Here is a 23,354-nt window from a genome sequence, read left to right on the forward strand (position 1 = left end):
AATGTCATTTTGAAACTTCTGTCAAAAAAAACAATGTTGGTTGCCATTAAAAAATACTGATTCACGTTATAAATAAAAGTATAATGAAAATGTAGCAAAAAGGAGGTGTTACAATAAATCAAGACAATAATTTGAAACACATTTATTTTTTATTAATAAATACAGAAAGGTGGTGTAATAAAAACGAATGGAGTATTTTCCTTAATGGTTTCTCGGCCATTAGTCGCTTATATTTTGATTAAAAATCCAAAAGCACCCTTATTCTCATCTCGGGAAATCCCACACAGTATACCTATAGTATGACCCATTCAAACACACCTACTCTAAATAAATAAATAATCGGATATAATCGATGACAAGACAAAAAGAACACATATTGTCATTGGTGGGTACTCAGAATTGTCCCCTAAAATCAGTCCTTTTCTCGAATAAAAAGTACCAAAATATATGATCTGTTGTAGTCTTTTGTGCTCTAGACGTAAATCTCCCCATTTGAGAACCTCTGCCCCGGGGAGACCCTCACGTAAAACTCCTTTCGGTTATCCGAACTGTCGCAATCGGACACTTCTTTGATTTCCCTGAGACTGCCGCATTTTTTCTCCGAATTCCTCTTACTAAGAAACGAATCGGAAGTTTGCTGGGAGGAAGTGTGAGTCGACGAACTCGTACTTTTTCGCGTGATTTCGCGCTTGTCTTTTCGTCTCCTCTTGACGATTTTCATGCCGCATAATTTGAAAAAACCGCTCCGAAATTTCGAACTGATTATATTGTACAAAATCGGGTTAACGGCCGAGTTTATGTGAAACATAATTCGGGAGAAATAAAGAATATTGTAGTAGTTTTCGAACCCGATTTCGAAATTGGATCCAGCAGGAGCCACAATGATCCAGAAAGTGAGAGCTCGGAAAGGGAGTAAACAGATGAAAAAGGCCAAAACGACCGTCCCCAACATCAGAATGACTTGCTTTCGGTACTTGATGGCGCTTTGGGACGGCATAACGGTTTTGGTGCCCGTCATGGCTACAGGGTGGTGCATTAAAGTCTTGGCAATTAGGATGTAGACGATAATCAAGATGGCGAGGGGAAAAATAAAGAAAATCAGGATCGAGCCGAGGAAAAAGACACACGGGAGGGTGTCTTCGACTAGACTGAAGCAAACGAAGACAATCGAGCCATCGACGTACTCCTCAGGTCCGTACTGGGTAATTGCCAAGATCGGGCTGCAAATTTAAAAAAACTTAGCACCGACATAAAACTATCAACAAACTAGACTTATTCACGTCATTGTTCAAATTCCCCGACTTCAAAAGAACCGAAAATAGTTTCACGGTGAATAAGTCTGGACAAGTCGCTTCGCAGGTGTCAGTTTTTTTTAAATTAATTGAAGTAACTTGTCAGAGTTCCGGATCAGTCGTGTTAAAATGAATTGTAATTAATCATACTTACTTAAAATAATAATGTGTTCGAGCTTGATGTGGGTTTGGAAGGTTTTTTGTCAAGGGTTAGTGTACAGCAACGAAAAAATCGCATAGTGACTAAATGAATCGTTTCGTTGGTTTGGTGCCAGAAAGGATTCATTTTTGGCACTAGTACCAGGAATAATAAATATATGTTTATTAAACACGTACTCTTTGGTTTGATATATGTACTAATAATAAGGATAAATGCACTTGTCAGATAAGAATCAAAGACAGCGGGATAAGTGACTACAACGGACTGCAAACAGTGGCGTAACAGTGGTGTGGAAAAAAGGCTTTGGGCCAACACGAGAAATATCTCTTCAATAATTGTCAGTCTCAAAAAGAGCTTTTACTGCGATTTTTCAAAATAAAGCAGAACCTAAATCTAATCACCAAAGTGTAAGCTGATTGACATTGCAATTATAATGATTATGAGAATGATCAATAAAGATCTTGCAATCATTTATTTTTTTATTGTATTGCTGTACTTTTTTTTGTATTTTCTTATGTATTTTTTACGAGACCTTCCAACTCTGCAATATGTAATAAAAAAAATCAATTTAAATGCAAACGTACAGTAGGAACAAAAGTATTGATCAATTATACCTTTCTCAGTCATGCAGATACATATAATCACAATTTCAATAGAGCGTTTGTTTGAAATTTTCTTTTCTTTTTTACATTTGAGCCGAAGAATCATCTAACCATCATTGAAAAATTAGCATTTTTTAAGTCTTTATCCAAAATTTTGTTATAACAATTTTTTTTAAATTTTTTCTTAGATAGACATACAACTGAAGAAAAGTATTCAACAGTTTTTGATCTAAGTTAAATTAGAACAAAACAGAAAGTACAATCACAAATTTCAACAAAACCCAATTTAAATAAATTATAAATGAATAAGTAAAATTTTACTAACAAAATTGTCGATTAAATTTGAAATCAGGTTTTATTATCATTAGAAAATATTTTTTTATTATCGATTTTTCTCTGAAGTTACTGCAAAAAAATCAGAATCTCGCAAATGGTCAGGTCAGCTTTTTAATTGAAATAAAAAGCGAATTACGAAAGTTTGTTTTTCTGCTTTTGACCCAATTGAAGTCCAAATAGATACGCCCGCCAGTACTTTTTACAACCATTTTTTCAAAAAATTTTCTATTAATTTTGTAACTTTCTTAAATTAAAAAGAAATTGTTGTCAAACGGACAACTGAGGAAAAGTATTCAACCATTTTTGATTTTTGTTAAATTAGAATAAAATAAAAAGTAAAAACACAATTTCAAATTTAAATAAATTTTAAATAAAAATGAAAAATTTTGTTCACAAAACTGTTGACTGATTTTCAAATCAGGATTTATTTATTATTAAAGAATGTTTTTTAATAAACATTTTTTCTAAAGTTTTAATAATTCTACTGCAAAAAAGTCAGAACGCCAAATGATCGGTTTAAATTTTTACTTGAAATAAACAGCAAATCACAAATTTGTGGTTTTCTGTTATGAGTCTTTTGAAGTCCAAATTGATACGTTAGCATTTTTACAACCATTTTTTAAAATTTATTTATAAAAATCTAATAATTTTCCAACTTGTTCAAATTTTTTCTTTGTGGTCAAAACGTACAACTGAGGAAAAGTATTCAACAGTTTATGATCTTTATTAAATTATAATAAGTATAATTACAAATTTCAGCAAAACTCAGCAAGGGGTCAATGTAAGTAAATGATAAATGAAGTAAGATTTTATAGAAAATTGTCCATTAATTTTTATATCAGGCTTTATTATCATTAAAAAATATTTTTTATTAACGATTTTTCTTTGAAGTTTTAAGTAATTATACTTTTACTTATTAAAATAAAAATTGCAAAAAAATCAGAATCTCGTAAATGGTCAGTTCAGTTTGTTCATTGAAATAAAAAGCGAATCACAATAAAATTTTGGTTTTCTGCTTTTAACCTCCTTGAAATCTGAATAGATACGTCGGCACTTTTTACAATCATTTTTTCAAGAATTTTTCTATAAAAGTCTATTAATTTTCTAACTTACGCTTTTTTTCAATTTTTTTGTGTTTGAACAAACACAACTGAAGAAAAGTATTCAACTGTTTTTGATCTTTGTTAAATCACAATTTCAACAAAGCGCACCAAGTGCTCAATAAATAGGTAAATAAATAAATTTTAATTAAAATAAAATTTTGTTAACACAATTGTCCATTTAGTTTCAAATCAAGGTTTATTATCATTAAAGAATATTTTTCAGTAAAGATTTTTCTTTAAAGTCTTAATCATACTGCAAAAAAATCAGAACCCCAAATAGCCAGTTTCGATTTTTACTAGAATTAAAAAGCAAATCACAAATTTTTGGTTTTCTTTTTTGAGTTTTTTTTTATAATTTTTTAATAAAAATCTAATGAATTTCTAACTTGCACAAAGTTTTTTTTATTTTTTTGTGGTCAAACGTACAACTGAGAAAAAGTATTCAACCGTTTCTGATCTTTGTTAAATTAGAATAAAACACAAAGATCAATCACAATTTCAACAAAGCGCAGCAAGTGCTCAGTTTAGATAAAATAAAATTTTGTTAACAAAACTGTTGATTTATTTTCAAGTCAGGTTTTATTATTAACATTAGAGTATTTTTAAACGATTTTTTATGAATTTCTAATCATACTGTAAAAAAATCAGAACCTGAAATGGTCACACATTTTTGGTTTTCAAATTTTGACTCCTTTGAAGTCCGAATAGATACGCCACTGCCTGGTCCTATAAATAAACGTATATTTTTCTACAAAACATAAATAAAAACCGTCCATTGTTCGGTCTAGAAACAGTGGAATTATTTTTCCGGCCCGTCAATCTCGTTACTTCGATTCGATTCCGGCGAATCGTTGAAATTTTTGATAAGTATCGAATTGTTTCTCGGCCTGAAACACACATTATACTCATCGCGATTATTCCTGAACGTACTGCTCCGACACGAGTTGGCTGTTGTGCTAAAAGTGCCATTTCTGGCCCTCTTAAAGTAAAATTTTCGGTTCGATTCCGAACAAATAATAAATCCGGTCCGAAATTTCGAACTCATCAAATTGTACAAAATCGGATTGATCGCCGAATTTAGATACACCATAATCCTGCAGAAATACAATATGTTGTAGTATTTCTCGATCTCTAAGTGATAGACTTGCTCTTCCGGAACTAGGATGATCCAGAGGATAAACACCCGGAACGGAATCAGACACAGAAAGAAGCTCAACACTACGGTTCCCAGCATCAGAACCACCTGTTTTCTGGCCCGCAACGAGATATTATCGATGTGTTTGTTGAGGACTAACGTTGCTGCGTTCGACATGAGATTTTTGGCGATTATACAGTAGAGGATGAGAAGGATTATGAGAGGGATTATGAAGAAGAGGAAGATTATGGTGAGGAAGTAGAGGGCGGACCAAAACGTATTGGCCAACGTGTGACAAGCTGGTACCTTGGAACCGTCGAAGTAATCAAGTTGCTTGTATTCGGCTATGACAAGCATTGGGCTGTAAATTTAAAACACTATCACTATTTTTCAAAGGCTGTCACACCAAAAACCAGAGTCAAACCTCTAAGCCAGCTGTATACAGCCAAAGGGGAGGGAAGCTGAACTAAACTTAAAAGAAATATCACGTTTTTAGTTTTTCGCCGATTTACACATAATTTTTTATGTTTCAACAGCTTTTTAGTGGAGTAAGAAAATGTTTCCTCACTTATTTATCAGAATTTTATTTTTTACAAATTTTAAATGATATTTTTATAAAAACAGTTAAACAAGGTTGTTCTTAAAACAATTTTTTTGTGAAAAAAGGTTTTATTTTTACTTTTATGTAACAATGGAAATAGTAGAGAAAATAAAAAACAGAACAAAGGGAACTAAGATAAAACAAATTAAGATAAAACCGAAAATAAAGTCAGAATAATGTAGAAATAGATAAAAAAAAGTAAAATAATCGAAAAGAAACAAAAAAAGATGGGAGAATTATAAAATAGAAACAAAGAGATATGAGCTACATGTAGAAGTTACGGCCCAAACAACAGAAATTTAAAATTCAGAAAAGGAACAAAAAAATATATCAAATTGATTTACATAAATCTAAAAATGGGAAGATGTAAAAAAAACAAAAAAAAATTAAACCAATTTTGAGTCACATTTTTGTACACAACAACTTGGAACAGATACCAAAACTAGAATTATGCTTTTTGTAATAAAAACAAACATAACATTTGAAAAATGTAATTACAAACTCTTAGTTTTCCAAATATAGCTTTAATGATATCAAAATCAAGTTTTTGGCAACGTATTATCTCCTTGCCTTCAAATTATTTGAAAAAAAAAATGTAAAAAATTAAAAACAGCGATAAACAAAATAAAAGAAACACAAAAGTAAATGTAAACAATAAATGTAAAAACAAGAATAAACAAAATAAAAACTAAGACAAGGATCAGCTTTAAAAAAGCAAAAATTTATACAGTATTTTTATAAAAACAGTAAATAAGGTTGTTCTTAAAACAAATTCTTTGTGAACAAAACGTTTTATTTATTACATGTGTGCAACAATGTAAATAGAGAAAATAAAAAACAGAACAAAGGAAACTAAAATAAAACAAATTAAGATAAAACTGAAAACAAAATTCAAATAATGTAGAAATAGATAAAAAAAAGTAAAACAATCGAAAAGAAACATAAACAAAGATGAGATAATTATAAAATAAAAACAAAGACACGTAAAGGTTACGACCCAAACAAAAGAAATATAAAATTCAGAAAGGAACAAAAAAATATATCAAATTGATTTACATAAATCTGAAAATAAAAGAATGTAAAAAAAAAACAAAAAATTAGAAAAAAAATAAACCAATTTTGAGACCATTTTCGTTCACAACTTGGAGCAGATACCAAAACTAAAATAAAATAAAAATTATGTTTTTTGTAATAAAAACAGACGTAATTGAAAAATGGAATTACAAACTCTTAGTTTTCCAGATATAACTTTAATGATATCAAAATCTAGTTTTTGGTAACGTATTATCTTCTTGCCTTCAAATTATCTGAAAAATTATGTAAAAAAAAAACAAAAATAGGGATAAACAAAATAAAAGAAACACAGAACTAAATGTAAACAATAAATGTAAAAACAAGAATAAACAAAATAAAAACGAAGACAAGCAGAAGCTTTAAAAAAGCAAAAATTTATATAGTATTTTTATAAAAACAATACGTAAATAAGGTTGTTCTTAAAACAAATTCTTTGTGAACAAAACGTTTTATTTATTACACGTTTGTAATAATAGAAATCGTAGAGAAAATAAAAACAGAACAAAGAAACCTAAGATAAAACAAAGTAATAATACTATAAGAAAACATAAAATAATAAATAGACCAGAAATAAGGTAAAAACATAATAAAGATAAAATCGAAAACCAAGTCAAAAAAAGTAGAATAACCAAAAAGAAACAAAAAAAAGATAGAGAATTATCAATAGAAACAAAAAAAAATTAAAAATAACATAAAAATAGAAGCAAAGACACATGAGCAACATGTAAAAGTTACGACAAAAACATCAGAACTAGAAAATTTAGAAAAGGAACAAAAATATATCAAATTGATTTACATAACTCTATAAATAAAAACAAAAATAAAATTTATTCAGAAAGTAGAATGGGCTCAAAATGTAAACAAAACAAAAGTTCAAAAAAAATTAAGCCAATTTTAAGTTACATTTTTGTTCACAGCAACTTGGAGCAGATACCAATACTAGAACATTATGCCTTTTATAATAAAAGCAGAGATAACATTTGAAAAATTGAATTACAAACACTTAGTTTTCCAAATATAACGATATCAAAATATAGTTTTTGGCAACGTAATATCTCCTTGCCTTCAAATTATTCAAAAAAAAAAGTGAAAAAAATAAAAATAGCGATAAACAAAACAAAGATATGCCCCAGCCTTAAAAAAGCAAATTTTATATAGTATTTTTATAAAAACAGTAGACAAGGTTGTTCTTAAAACAAATTCTTTGTGAACAAAATGTTTTATTTATTACACGTGGGTAATAATAGAAATCGTAGAGAAAATAAAAGCAGAGCAAAGGAAACTAAGATAAAACAAAGTAATAATACTATAAAATAACGTAAAACAATAAATAAACCAGAAGTAAATTAAAAACATAATAAAGATAAAACCGAAAATAAAGTCTGAATGATGTAGAAATAATTTAAAAAAGTTGAATAATCGAAAAGAAAATTCTGAAAAAGAACAAAAATATATCAAATAAAATTACATAAATCTAAAAATGTAAACAAAACAAAAATTCAGAAAAAAAATTTAAGCCAACTTTGAGACCAGAACTAGAATAAAATAAAAATTATGCCTTTTGCAATAAAAACAGACATAACTTTAATGACATCACAATATAGTTTTTGGAAACGTATTATCTCCTTGCCTTCAAATTTATTTGAAAAAAAATGTCAACAAAAATAAAAATAGCGATAAACAAAATAAAAGAAGCACAAAATCAAATGTATACAATAAATCCAAAAACAAGAACAAACAAAATAAAAAAACTAGGACAAGCAGCAAAAATCTATCTCATTTTGAAATAACCGTTTTTCTTCACTTTTTTCTCAATTTTTTAGTCCAGCTTCCCCTAAGTCATGCATTTGGGGAACTAAACCCTCATTTCCGCCCTGTATACAGCTAAAATGTACCAGTCATCTAAGGGTTTATACAGAGGTGCAAGACATCACAAGGGTTAAACCACAATCACAAGGCCACACGAGGTTAGGGAGTGTCGAGGATGCATATTCGTGTAAAATGTGTGTTTTTTCAAATTCCCGCCACCAAGCAATGGATGTCTTATGATCCCTTCAGGCCCACACAATAATCCTTTAGGAGAATCCGGGTCTTACCTAGTGAATAAGGCAGCGATGAACCAGGCTAATAAGCAGATAAGGGATGCTCTCGTTTTGGTGCATATGTATCCGGCCTTGAGGGGCTTGCAGATGGCGTAATAACGCTCGAAACTTATGGCCAGGATAGTGAGGACCGACGCGTGGGCCACGGTGAGTTCAACAAAGGGCACAGCTTTGCCTAAAAATAATCAATTAGTGCAAACGATTACTAATTAAACAAGACACAAAGTGGGCGTAATTAAACGTGAATCGTTACTACGAGCTTTGTGAGATCGTTACAAAAGCTCCTGACTTCCAATTCAAAATAACCGGAAAAATCGCTTTCAATTCGCTGGCTGAGTTGCCATGGCGAGTATCTCTCGTGCTCGGCCAGTTATGAGTTTTTAACTGATTTCATTTCATTTTTTCTTTAATTGAAACTCGGTCGATGAGGGTATTTGGGACTGAAATAACTCGCCTTATCCCAACTTTGCCACTTAATTATCTTCCGGTATATATCCAGGCATAAATTCCGGACACAAACCCGAAAAGGATACTTGGAAATTAGAGCTATTAGAAGAAAAAAAAAATAATTGCCAAAAGTGAAGTGATTGTAAAATTGCGGAATGTTTACGATACAGATTCAAGAACCCACAGGATCTTAGTTTATCATTAAATAAATGAAATTACTCGGTTTTCAAGTTTTGCGATGTATTAAAATCGGGGAAGAAAAATCATAAAAACAGATTATTAGATATACCTACAAACGGAAAAATAAAAAATAACTAAAAATACGAGTAGATGTAGAAATACGAAGTGATCCAGAAAGACTGAGTCTGTTGGCAACAGATTTGAAAGTATTTTTGTTAATAATTTGAAACACTGCAACCGGATACGGTGTTGCTTGACAAATACTTGACGTATGTACAGTCGAACAAAGTGAAAATGACGCCTCAATAAACCAGCCCCTGCTGTGAAAGCCGAGCCTTCAACCGCAAGCAGGCAGGGTCGTAAATTATCGGATTGCAAACTAAACGTAGTTTCAAGATAAATTCCTTTATGAGGCAGTTTAAAGAAAGCGCAATGAAAATTTATTTCGGAATTAAACTACTAAACAGCAGGGTTTATTGAGGCGTCATTTTCAGTTTGTTCGACTGTATAACCCCACAATATTGTTAAATTGTTTTTAATCAAAAGCGTACTCTAATGGTAAACTTTAAAAATTAGGGTCATTATTACCAACATATAAGCAAAATCTGATAAAAAGAGAAGAAACAAATGTAATAAAAATCCACTAAAATAGAACAAAAAAAAAACACAAAAATTTTAGTAAAAATAAAACAAAACTAGGCGAAACAGAAAAGTAGAATACAAAGTAACAAAAATAAAGAATTAATTAATTAATAATGAATACCTAGTCTTGCACTTTTGTTTAGAAAAATGGAGATGAAATAGTATATTAAAGAATACGTTTCGTAAGGCAAGTTTTGTGAACGAATTCAGGTTTATGAACAAAACGACTTATGAAACAAGTTTTTTTATGCTACTTTTTCTCTTTTGCATATTTTACGTACTTTTTTAGCAAAAAAGTCAATTTTTCATAATTTAGACACTTTTGTCCTAATAGGGTTGAGGTTGGTAATAAATGTCACAAAGTTTGAAAGTTTGTCAAGTCTCAAGTATTTCTCAAAATTTTGTTGAATTAACATTGAATACTGCAAATATTTAAAGCACACCATCTGAAAAAAGAGAAAATCGCTCAAATCGCCGCTGAAAATCACCATTACCAACCCCTAAAAAGTAAATTGTACTAGTCTATTTCAGCACATAAATCGTTGTTCAAATGGCTCATTAAAACATCGGTTTTTCATTTAAATTGTTTTTCATCTAAAAATATAATCAAATAAAAAATAAGTAAGAATAGAAATACTACAAAAATAAAAAAAATTGAAAATTAAATAAATAAGTAAGAACAAATCAGTAATAGCGCAAAAACAAAATTGTAAAACTACAAATTCTGAATAGAAATTTAAAAAAATACGATAAAAGATAGAAACAACAACAAATTTTTGATAAGTGAAACAAATAACGTTTAAATAGATAAAATGTATGTCAAGTCTGTACAACAAATTGAATTTTATAAAATTTACCTATAGTTTGTTTTTAAATAAATAGTTATAAAAAACACTTGTGTTGAATCATATTTTTAAACAGTTACTTAAAAATTACGGGAACAATAATCAGAAATGTAATAAAAGCTGCAGCAGGAAGAAGGATAATAGAGTAGGAGCTGAACAAAAATAACAATAGGCCAAAAATATACTGAAAAAAAGAAAAAAAGCTAATATTGGAAGTATTGTAGCAATTAAACTCATAAATTGTAATAAATAGATGTAGAAAAAATAAATAAAAAGATAAAACAGATAAAACATTTTTTCTTCAGTGATGTTTAGACAGGGACAATTAATCTTATCACAACTTCGCCACTTAATTATTTTCCGTATTCCGGTATATTTAGACATAAACTCCGGGATCAAGTCTAGAAGGGATACTTGAGTAATTTACAGATGTTGTTAAGAAGCTTTATTGTGAGAAATTTCAGTAATCTTGAAGATCTGAAAATTATTTAAACGAGCCTGAAAAATGTATTGCTGAAAGTTGAAGTGGTTTTAAGAAATGTTTACGATTAGGTATTAATATCTCACTTATATTTTTATTATCCATTAAATTAACTTAATCCCAATTATAACTTAGTTTTGAATTTATTAGCAATAAAATAAATGTTACCTACTTGGCTTCTGTTTAAGATGTGGTTGCTCATAAAACACGTTTTTTTAACCACAAAAAGCAAATTATAAAATGCATATGTGTGATTTACGTAAACGTAATTCATTTTAATTCAATTTGGCTTAAACCGCAAACCTGGAAATGCGATTTTTTCGCTTCTGTGTGTGCGATAACTGTCACCGATGTCGCACGAATTACCAATTTATTTTGGTCGTAAGAAACGGTTTAACCACATTCCATTTTAGTCTTTGTATTTATATACTTTTTGTAATAAATAACTTATTCTCGAGAGTACAATTGTAGCTCTCACAGATCTCTAATTCCATTCTTTTCACTTCGAACGTGATGCCAATCAAATACGTATGATTTACATAAATTACTATTATTACAAAAATGCCCACATAATCCCATCGTGGGCGAATTGCTTATTTTAACTGTCAAATCTGGATGAAAAATGCGTTTCGTATTGTAATACCATCGAAGAAAAAAACAATTAACCAATTATAATCAGTCCATGGCTGTCAGAAATGGACATAATAGAAACGTGAGCGATGCTACCGGAGGGCATGTAGGCGTCTGAATTTCTATCCGGTTTAATACGAGTTTGGAGGCGCCGCTATGGGCGCATAAATTTCAGAGACATGTTCATGGTGGCGTTTAAATGGATTTTAAAGTGTCTGAAGAAAGAAGAAAGTAAATTAAACAGCACAATGAGAAATAAACTCAAATTGGTTTCTCAGATAAGACATTGAACACTTTTTTCAAAAACTCATTCTTTCAACACATACAAGTGCGCCAAAACTCACGCCCCAGAAAAAAATGCCATGTAAGGTAAGAAACCAGGAAGATGGAAAAAATGTTAAAAAACTTCTATTTATAAAAATTTCGAAGTTATGAGAGTTTAAATTTTGCACTTTGACTGTAGGTATTTATTTCTGTTGGAAAAATAATTTTCCAAGTTTTTTTGTTACAGGCTATTAGAAAAGGAAACAAGAAAGCTGGTATCTTATCTCACTTGAAATTTTCATTAGGGCGCGAGTTTTGACACACCCTGTATTTTTCAAAATAAAGAAAATAACTATAAAATTGGTTAATCAAACTTTGAAAATAAAAGAAATAAGAGTAGAAATAATGAAAAATTAAATAAAAACAAGACCAAAAAATAATTAAGTATTTTATTTAAGCAAAATAAAAAATGAGCCATGAAAATCGAGTAATCGTGAATAGTTTTGTCTCCTGGACAAAAATGCCTAAATACGAGAGTAAAACTACAATTTTAATATTAAAATTAGTAACCTGATTTATTTAAACATAATTTCTTATAAAAAGTACATCTTTCTGTAAATTTTGCATTAAAGTAGATAAAGAAACTTGCCTACTTCTTCATGTTTTTCTGGTCTCACTCTCACTTTGTTTCATAAAGATAACGCACTAGTTTTCAAGCTCTAAAATTCATTTATCGGTTTGTTAATCTGTATCAGATCGAAGAAAAAGTTGAGAAGGAACAATACCTGTGAAGAAGTCGGTTCATCAGGAATTTCCAGAATGTTTCAAAATAATTTTTGATAATTGTTGATAATAATTAATGATTCTGTCTCATTATACTCGTGTACAACCTCTTCAACGAGAAAAATACTGGAAACTAGCAGGTAATGTCACCCACGAACTAATAAATGTCAAACGCAAAATTACAGTAGACCAGCTATTTTTTAAATTCTGGGCAAATTGGTAATATTTTCGTAACCTAGCAACGGATATAATTTTTCAATCACACCTTGAGGTGCCCTTCTGGGATTGGTGGATTTAAGAGTGTAATAACTCTCTTATGCAAGCAAAAATTACTTCTTCGGCTGCACTTTTTGGCGACCTATTGCCCCCGGCATTTGACATTTTTCTCTGGGGCGCGAGTTCTGGCGCAGCCTGTATAAAATGCACATAAGGAAAGAGTTAGAATAAAACACAAAATAAAACAAAAACACTTCTAAATAACTTTCCCAAAGCCATAGAAATAGCTTCAAAAGATTTTAATTAAAATTAATTTCGTTAAATTGTGCGAAAGTCTTAAATCCGACCATAACTCTATTTAATAGCAGCCTCATAGCAATGCTGATGTAAACCATTTATTTCGTTAAATAAAAATAGAGACTGAAAAAAATAAAGCAGGAATATGACAGAAGTAGGAACAAATAGAAGAGAGTCTTGACGAAAATAGAAATATGTATGATAAAAATAGGACAGAAAACAAAAGAAAGTAGTCTGAAATATAGTCAAAATAGAACTGGTATTTATTGAATCATTTGCCAATTCAAATATTTTAAATTAGTTTCGCGCTGTTGTCAATAAAAATCACAAAGTGATTAAACCGGCGACAGTAGTTTTATTTATTTATTTAGTGTTCCGCAGCTCCGCCACTGCTATCAAATGCTAAATCGAACCGTTTGCGTCGTTATTTATAGATCTAAATAACACGAGACTTTATTTGCTTAACTATTACGATCTGTCGATATCTTTCCATCGAAATCAATTACCCTTGTAATAAAGCAAGTGATAAAGTGGCTCTCTAAAAATTCATAATCGAGAAAAAGTGCAAAATCCTTTTAGACCCTTTTAGGCCTGATTAAACCTCTCCTGCAATTTTGACAGCATCCTATGTCCATATAAGTCCGAATTTAGAAAGTTATCGCAAACGAGAATCAAGTGAAAGCTTCAACGCTAGATTTTCAAAATTTGAGCCAATTTTCGTGATAAACAGCCAAATGATTTAATTATGAAGTGAAACAAGCTTTATTACGGTATGGTATTTTAAGCCTGGGTGTGAATAAGCCGACTCAGGAGGCAGAGATACCTATTCAATGTTGCATAAGGAACGTGACGTGGAAAGTGTAGGACGTTGCGAATTCCAAACATAAGCATCTTTCCTAATTTGGCGGTGAAAGATTTTCAGTAATTAAAACGAAAGTCTGGATCTTTGGGACTAACTTTTTTTATTAAAACTCCTGGATCAAATCAAATAAAAATTATTCCGACTTGTTATTATGTCTTTATATGTCGGGACGTAATTGGGGTGAACGTCCATACCACAAATCGAACTGACCTTGTTGAAACACATCAAGTGCATTAGGGACGGGAAAACTTCTATGAGAGGTCATTATAGGGATTTTTCGCAATATAATCCTGATGTGTGGCCGTTAAACCGAGTTATGGTCCAATTTCAGGCACACGCAAAATTTAACTAAATTAATTTTAATTAAAATCTCAAGAAGCAATTCTATTGCCTTGGGAAAGCTTCTCAAAAGCCACGAGTTGACAATAATCAATCATGATTGAGCAAAACATTACTTTTTAATTAATCACGACTCAACTAATTATATTCCAAGTCTCTGAAAACACTAAGCTTTTTAATTAAAATTTTAAGAATTTATTGTTACTGAAAGCTCTGAAAGGTACAAAGAGTTGCAAAGGGAAGTCTTATTCAATTCTAAAAATATATTATAAGACTCCATGTGGAACTGTTCAATCATTACATTTTACTTCTTAATATAGATTTCCAAACAGATGCCAAGTATTAAACTCACATCTACATTAGTGCATTATCTTAAAATAACAAATTTGATTGGAAAGAAAACAAGCCGCACAAATATTTAATTTAAAATGCAACAATTAACAAATTAATTAGTTGTTCAGTTTTCAGAGAAAGAAAGTCATAAACTGTCTTTCACTATTAAAAAAAATTGTTGTATGTCATTTTACATTTCTCTCTGTTTTTGTTCTAACCTTTTTCTTTTTCGTTCTGGTTTTATGATAATTTCAATTTCCGATTCCCGTTTCCCGTTATGGTTTCCCTTAGTTTTACAAAAAAATGTTTATACATTTTCAAATAAATTACATCTTAAATCATTTTTTTTGTGTTGTCAAATTAATAATAAGTAATAGCTCTTAAAGAATTAAAGAATAAAGGCTCCAAAATTATATAGTTTATTCGTTCTGACATTTACCAAAAAGTCTTGCATTTTTATTTTTATTATTAAACATTTTGTTTCTATTTAAATTTTGTTCTACCTTTATTTTTTATTCACATTTTAAGTAGCCCAATGTAGTTATAGACATATGCAGGGTGAATATAAAGTATGGAACCAAGGGGTTTTATTTTTAATCATTTGCCTCCAGAAAATAATAATTAATATAAATTAAAGTAATATAAAAAATATGATCGTATTTTCAGAACGAAATTTTGTTTTGTTCTTGAGTTATGCGATTTTTTTTGTCAAAATTGCAATTTATGTGAAAAAATTTTTTTGAGAAAATTAAATATAATGCATATAATTGTAATCCTTAGAGTACCTATAGCTTTTATGACAAAAATGATTTTATAGTGGGTTGCCATTTAAAAAAATATTTTTTTTGTAGAACTCAAAAACAAAAGAAAATTTCGAAAAATTTTATTCTTGTTAAATCATTACATTTTTATAGTACTCTATCACTCATCAATTAGTTTTTTCAAAAAATAAATAGTTTAAGCAAAAAACGTTTGGTTCCATACTTTTTATTCTCCTGGTATAATTAAAACCAAATTTATAAAATATGTATTTCTTCAGTGCAAAACCCTATTTATATTTTTTTTTAATCTTAAATATTCTAATTTAAATTTGGTTTCTTTTATTTTTACAAAAAACCTACACGTTACATTAAAATCCTAAAAGTGATTTAAAAGTAGGAAAGAAAGATGCGCGGGACGTGTAGGGGGGAGAACGGCTATGCTATAATTTCTACAAAACATTTGCAAATCCAATAGTGTGAGTCTTACGCGACTATGCCGCCAAAACATTTTCGAATCCGGTAGGATTTGACCATATAACTAGTTGAAATCCTAAATTTTATCTTAACATTTTTACTTTAAGCAATAATTAAGACATTTTCTAACTTTTAGAAATCACGAATCTTTAATTTATTATAAATTACGCAAAGATACCGTTTTTGATATTCATGTTTTAACAAAATCCTTTCATTTTTTCCGAAAATTTTAAAATTTTTGTATACAAACATCGATTTTGAAGATTTGAAGTCTTTCTTAGGAGCCTGGTTATCTAAATTTGATAAATTTCAATAAACTCGGTGAAACTATTTTTAACCGACTTTGTAGTTAATTACATATGCTTTTCTCGCATTACAAATTTACTTAAGTTATCTTATTTTGTTTAGTCATTGTTGGCGATAATGTTAGTAAATGCAGACTGCAAACAAACATTCGAAAAATTGCACTGGATATAAGCAAGTAAATTTAGAATTTAATCAAACGTGTTTTACGCCTTGGGAGTTTAAATCTGTCAAATGTAAGGCTAAACAGTAGTTTATAACTTGTCATCACAAATCTAAATTTCATTTCGGACGTAAATTAATCACCAATTTGGTGGCAAATTAATTAAGCGTAAAAGTTTATACTTCATTTATGACAGTCATATTTCACAAAGCCCAGCATTAAAAAGCGCGACGCGCTTTTAAACAAACAGAAAAATCTTTTTGAATTTGAAAAGTTTAATAAGAAAATGAACCCAAGTCTAAATCTCGTTAGCTGTATAAATGCGAAAGTTTCCTCCGTCGCAACTCCGAAAAACTGTTTAATTTTAACTTTAATGAATTGCAAGTAAACGTTCCGTAGGTAGGTATTTGTTTACATTTGATAAACAAATTCGTTGACCGCGTATTCGCGAAAATGGGTCACAATACAAAACACCTTAAATCATATTTAGTCGAGCGGAAAAGAAACGAAAACAGGTACGCCACGATTCCATATAAGGTCTGTCATATCTGGAGTTGAAATTTTATTTGAAAAAAATATGACTATAGGACCACGTGGAAATAAATCACATGTGGGAATGTGGGTGACTAACTGCAGGTTGAGCGTGGCATAAAGGCCATTTCCGGGACTAATTTGTATGCGGGAAATGTTGCATTATCTAATCTTGGATTTTGGAAAACATGTCAACAACACTTCAAGGTATTTTAACCCAGTTGAGGAACAATCGCGCGATTGGCATTCGACCAAAAATTGGGCTACAGCATGATTAAATTCCAGAGGGAATTTGACGAATTCCTAAAAATTAAAATAAAAAAAACAATGTAGAAACGCATGTCCGGCCTTCTTTTGATTGAAATAAATTGGGATCACGAACGTTGCGATTAAAAATCCGGTACATTGAACTAAATATACATTTTATCTGACTGCAAATAAAAATCACACCGAAATAAAGTCGATTGAATGTTCGTGTAAAAAGTTGTTGAATCCTCAATAAGCTTTTAAGTAGGCGTCAAGAGCAATTGATGTCCACAATTAACCATTTCTACATCTGCCGGTCCACAAAACGCAATTTTCCCGGAATTTCCCCACTCGTGTGTACGCAATATTATGCAAACCTTATCTCTTGCAACACGAATGCATTTCCATTACAACAGATAAATCTATCCCATCACATATGTTTCACTCGAGAATACAGCACACACATAAAAATAAATTAAAAGCAACAACAGGGACAAATGCCATCCGAAATCAGATTTTAAGTGGATTAAGAGACCCTCGAGATAATTCGTTATTTATTGCGGTCTTTAGCTAATAATGTATCATCCTGAAGTAGCCCTACATTACGCTCGCAAGAAACTTTGCCGTGGGCCACCCGCAAGCTAATTACCAGTATTTTGCACATGTGGTTAATATTTTGCCTTTTTGAGGGAAACTGGAAACGGACATGACCACCTGCACGACTGGAAAATATATTAAGTGTAACAAACAGTTGTGTTTTGCTAATTTGCATAGTTATTGTTGAAAAATATAACAGTTATGGCACGAAGAGGAATACGATTAAAGAGAAAATAATCGTGTTTCGCATCAATCTTCGTCAGTTTCTTGTGACAATTCGCGCACAACTTTTGATTCTTTAAAATAAAACTAATCATAATATTTACTCTCTGCTTGTTCTCACTCGCCCAACAATAACGGAATTTGCCTAGGACGTGACTGATTTATTTCGCGAAATCTTTTGGATTATACAGAAAAAATAATCGGGACAACTAAACAAAATAACGATTTAAAATCGAATGAAAATAGTTTAAATATAACTACAAAAGCAAATAACTTTGAAATGGAACATCCAACATATTAATTTCGCTCGGACATTAATTTTAATTGTCACACTAAAACTAAATTTAAAATGACACGGCGGCTTGGTGTTTTTCCTTGTTATTCCACAAAAATAATTTAAAAGGTTTGAAGTAATAAGTCTATAAGTAATAAAAAATATTCAGTTAGGCAGAAGGAATATTTCGTTATTGCAATACATGATGAGAAAAATTCCAATCTTATGAACGTTGGGAACGAAATCTACAATAACTTCGTCTGCTTTCACTAAATATCTGAATAAAGCCATTTATATGGACGAGATTGCAAATATTTTTGAAATTTAATTTTAAACAAAGTTTGAATTTTGAAAAAACATGGTTTTGGGATTAATAGAAATTATAGGATAAATATTCAGACCAAAAAAAATTACCCCATTTACTCTAAAAGTGCCTTGTTTTAAAACTTTTATAAACTAAGCGGCTTGTAAATAAAAACTCCCCCAACAGTTATTAAGTCCGCATCTCTTTATTGTGTAACACTGGAATGAAAACACATTTTGCATATTTCCTAAAACCACCCTTTCAAGGTTTCAAACTTACAAAGTCAACAATAAATGAACTCGGGCTGTCACTTCCTACGCCAGTCCAAATATAATTACAATCCCTTTTGCTTTTAAACAGGCCTCAATATCAGCTTCCAATAAGTTTGTGGAAATTTTATCCAGGTCAAAGTTTGCGATTGGATTCTAGGAGGTCACGGTATGAGCAAAGCTTTTTTCTTTGATAAAGTTGCGGCGAAAATTGCCCTCTTATCAAGGTGATAACAAAATTATGGCGATTTGAAAATTTAAATTGAGTGAAAAGAGTATCCGGTGACAAGCAAAGCGACAAGATATGGATTGCGTTTCGCATAAAACAACAAATTAAAATTTTTTGAGAATTGGTTTACTAGTCAATGTCAAAATGGGGGTACTTTTCAGGCTCATGTACTTACACATTTCCCTGCCGAGGACCCAGGTTTCGGGCCGCGAGTTGACCTCGACGAGGACGGTGGGTGTGCATACCAGGAGCACCATTAAATCGGCAACACTTAAGTTTACTAAAAATATATTCGTGCTGTTCCTCATATCCTTAGTTTTAAAAATAACGATAGGCACCATTACATTTCCGATTACACCCAAACACATTATTATAATGCAGAAAACCATCGACGTCGTCCGGATGTAATTGGGAAACACTGATGATGACGACTCGTTGAAGTTCGAAACGTTCGATGTGTTGTATAAATCAATCGTCGACGATGGTGTATACAGATAATTCGATGTGCTTATGTTAAATTCAATCAGAGGTGTTGAGTTCAGAGCACTTGATGTTGTCGTCGTCGTGGTTGTTGTCGAAGGGCTGAATTTTGACGAAATCATATCATAGTAGGCTTGGGGTCAATTATCACCACTTTCAGTCTCCATTTTAAAAAAAATCTGAAAGAAAATTGAGAGAATCTACAATATAACTACAAGTGATGAACTGCTGATTCACAAATTTTGATTTTTTCCTAAAATTTCAAAAAATGCAGAAAAAAATATGTTTATTACGAGCATTTGGACTCACCTTTTGAATTCTGTAAGTTTTTTGTTTTAGTTTTTTGATAATGTTAACATTTTTTTGAGTTCAGACTTAAGTTACGCTTTCTTTTATTTTATTAACAAAAATAAACTTTTCGTTTTATTTAACCTTCGTCGTGGTTCTTTTCAAATCTTGAATTTTTATATTTTTTGACAAACATATCGAAATGACTTTCTTCAAAATATCTATCTTTTAGTAAGATTTTCAACCTTGTTTTTAGAGATTTTCGAAATCTTGCTTTCAAAATTTAACTATATTTATTTTTTGTTGTAAGAAATAAACGTTATAAGGTGAGTTTCAAACATCTTACTTTTTCATTTTATTAAAAAAAAAGATTCAAGATAGTTTTTCTCAAAATTAGGCCTTTAAATTTTTGTCAAAATCACAAATCTTTATATCTCATTTTATTAAATTAGTAAGTTTTAATTTTATTTTAAAATGTTGTTTTATCTGATATCTTTCAGGATTTTAATGTCATTTCAGAAAAGTAACAAAAACATGTTTCAAAACTTCTTTTTGTAAAAATTTTTGTATTTATTTTTTGACATTTGACATTTTTTTGTTTATTTAATGATACTGATGATTTTATATATGTTTTTTTATAATTACGTATTTAGTAAAGGTACAAAAATTTTGCCAGTAAGCCACAAACAACATTAAACAGAGTTGCAAATTAGGATACAGCTTCCTTCTAATAGCCTGTAGCAAAAAACTTGAAAAATTATTTTTCCAAAAGAAATAAATAGAGTCAAAGTGCAAAATTTAAATTCTCATAACTTCAAAATTTTTTAGATAGAATTTTTTTAACATTTTTTCCATGTTCTTAGTATCGTATGGCATTTTTCTCTGGGGCGCGAGTTCTGGCGCACCCTGTATAGGTAAGTTTAAATTTTACTAAAATTTCAAAATCAAATTTCAAAACTCAACTTTTTACTGAAGATCTTAAATATGTTCAGTGAATATAATTGGAAATCTAAAAACTTGAGAACTAATGTCAAGTTTGCGAGATATGAAAATGAAAAATGAGCGAAAGTAGATCCTTATCTCCCAGAAGCGAAAAACACCTATTTCCTCAAGAGCTGTTCCCGTGAACTTGGGATTAACAAGGAATGTAAAATTTTAAGAGCAAGGTTAACTAAACCACATTTCATGAAACTTTGCACCTCGTGTGCTGAAAAAATAACGACTACATATGCCCTTGGAGGCTGTAAAGTAACAAATTATGGCCTCCTCGCCGTGATGAGCTATTCAACAATAAAAGAAACTCTCTCGTCTCTGTAACTCGTGAAAATGCTTGTTGTGTATCTTTTGAACCTGAGAAAGCATCTCTAATAAATCAAAGAGTTTCGGTCATTGCCAAACAGATCATCGTTGGTCAAACAAACTTGAAATTACGACTGGCGTTCGTCTCTCCTGTCAAATAAATCATTTTTTAAAGCTGAACCGAATGTCTTGAGTTTTTTAATACAAAACACGTGTTTTTAAAAGACTATTATTAACATAATCGATTGCAAAATTGCAAAAATTTTGCTGGTGCGTAAAAACATAATAATTTAACAAACGATTACGCCGAAGGACTCCTTATAGTTTCAGTTGACGTAAATAAATAATTTGTAAACGTTACTTTTTGTTACGGTCTACTAAACTGAGAAAATTCAGTTTTCAGCACGCACTACGCCTGAAACTTTTGCCAACATTTTTCTTTCACGGTTATCACTATAAACTGATTATACACGTGTCGAGATTTTTCATCCCGGACAAGCTTTTATTTAGAAAAATATGAATGTAAGTACTGAATTATTTTTAGCAGTGTTGTGTTATTCTAGCAATTACATTTCTAATAAACATGATTTACTAGGATAATGTGGCAGGTCTTGGCAACACAATTGAGTGAATGACATTTTATTAAGTCAGTTGTGTTTACATTGTTTCAAATAGAATACATTATGACTCTATAGTGCAAATTGAGTTGCAAATACAAAAAAAAAATCTGAATTTATTCAAAAAAAGAAATCAATTAAAAAATAAAATACTTCTAGATACAATAAAATAACCAAACGGCCTTATTTCGCCAGGACAGGTTTAGGTTTTTATTGTCTTGTCCTGTTTTACGTGCACGTCATGATTTGTCCCGATTTTAGGAAAAACAGTTTCAAATTTGGTTTCCTGAAAATCGAGCCAAGTGCCAAAATTATTAAATTTGAGTCTAATTTATTTTTTTAATAGATGTTGAAAAAGCATAGTTTTACATTCGCAATTATGGCCATTATTCACTCAAACATAATCTTCCTAAATAATGGCTGTCATAATGCAGAAAAAAATAAGCATTTAGAAATCGTAATTAACAAAATTAAGTTAAAAAATTAAATTTTTAATGACAATATTTTATATCGTTATTGTTATTACTTTTAATTTGAATACAATTTTGAATTTCCGGAAATATTTTACTTCAACTTTATTCGATTTACTTCAATGTTATATTTATAATACAGGGTGCGCCAGAACTCGCGCCCCAGAGAATAATGCCATATAAGGTAAAATAACAGGAACATGGAAAAAATGTTAAAAAAAGTTTATCTATAAAAATGTCGAAGTTATAAGAGTTTAAATTTTGCACTTTGACTCTATTTATTTCTGTTGGAAAAATAATTTTCCAAGTTTTTTTGCTACAGGCTATTAGAAGAGGAAACAAGAAAACAGTATCTTAAATTGTAACTCTGTTCAATGTTATTTGTGGCTTTTATTCGCAAAATTTTTGTACCTTTTCTAAATAATTGTAAAAAAATATATACAAGATCATCAGTATCATTAAATAGACATGAAAAAATGTCAAATGTGCCAAAAAATATGTCAAAATTTTTTGACAGATAGAATTTTTTAAACATTTTTTTCATGTTCCTGGTATCTTATCTTACTTCAAATTTTCCTTTGGGGCGCGAGTTCTGGCGCACCCTGTATAGTAATTTATCGGTCAATTATTACTGTTTGCAGTCCTCGTTTTTGGAAAAGTGTTTAAAATCAACAAAAATGTAAAGTGATTTTTTTTATATGAGTGGAAAGTGTGGAAAATATTTATTTCACTTTTTTACTCTTTTCTGAGTTAATCTTGAGTTAATTAACATTAAATATTGATTTTTTCTAAAATTTCATGAAAAAATCTAATTTTTTAAACTTTTCTTATAATTAGGTTTCCATATAAACTGCACCTCTTGTTTTACTAAATTGTTTAAAAAATCTTTACTGTTTTAAGATCTACAGTTACTAGTTAATAACCTAACATATCTGAGTTCTTGTAGAATTGTAAAAAAATTTTTTGACTTTCTTTTTTCAGATAATGAGTTTTCATAGTAGCTCTTACTTAAGAGAAAAACTGGAATTTTTAATTTAAAGGTTCGATAATTATGTCAAGATAAATATTTTGAATATTTTTTAAATTACGTTTCGATATTTTTT

General features: G+C 30.1%; 1 protein-coding gene across 2 annotated transcripts in view; it reads right to left on the reverse strand.

The window, feature by feature from the left end:
- Positions 1-127: 127 nt before the first annotated feature.
- LOC123010186 (growth hormone secretagogue receptor type 1-like) overlaps positions 128-23,354 on the reverse strand; it is a 24,850-nt gene continuing 1,623 nt past the window's right edge. Inside the window, exons 2-4 of one of the 2 annotated variants that reach the window (XM_044406888.1) lie at positions 19,273-19,756; positions 8,400-8,580; positions 128-1,220 (exon numbers count right to left, since the gene is read on the reverse strand). In XM_044406888.1, coding sequence (XP_044262823.1) covers positions 473-1,220; positions 8,400-8,580; positions 19,273-19,699 — 1,356 coding nt within the window. In that variant the 5' untranslated portion in view covers positions 19,700-19,756 and the 3' untranslated portion in view covers positions 128-472. Of the gene's footprint in view, positions 1,221-1,599; positions 4,990-8,399; positions 8,581-19,272; positions 19,757-23,354 lie in introns of those variants that run through there. The other variant, XM_044406895.1, reaches the window with a different exon arrangement.

This window comes from Tribolium madens, unplaced genomic scaffold (genome assembly GCF_015345945.1).
Source record: "Tribolium madens isolate multiple individuals breed KSU strain unplaced genomic scaffold, Tmad_KSU_1.1 Scaffold_19;HRSCAF=116;Tcas5.2_LG9, whole genome shotgun sequence".
NCBI classification, from domain to species: Eukaryota; Metazoa; Arthropoda; class Insecta; order Coleoptera; family Tenebrionidae; genus Tribolium; species Tribolium madens.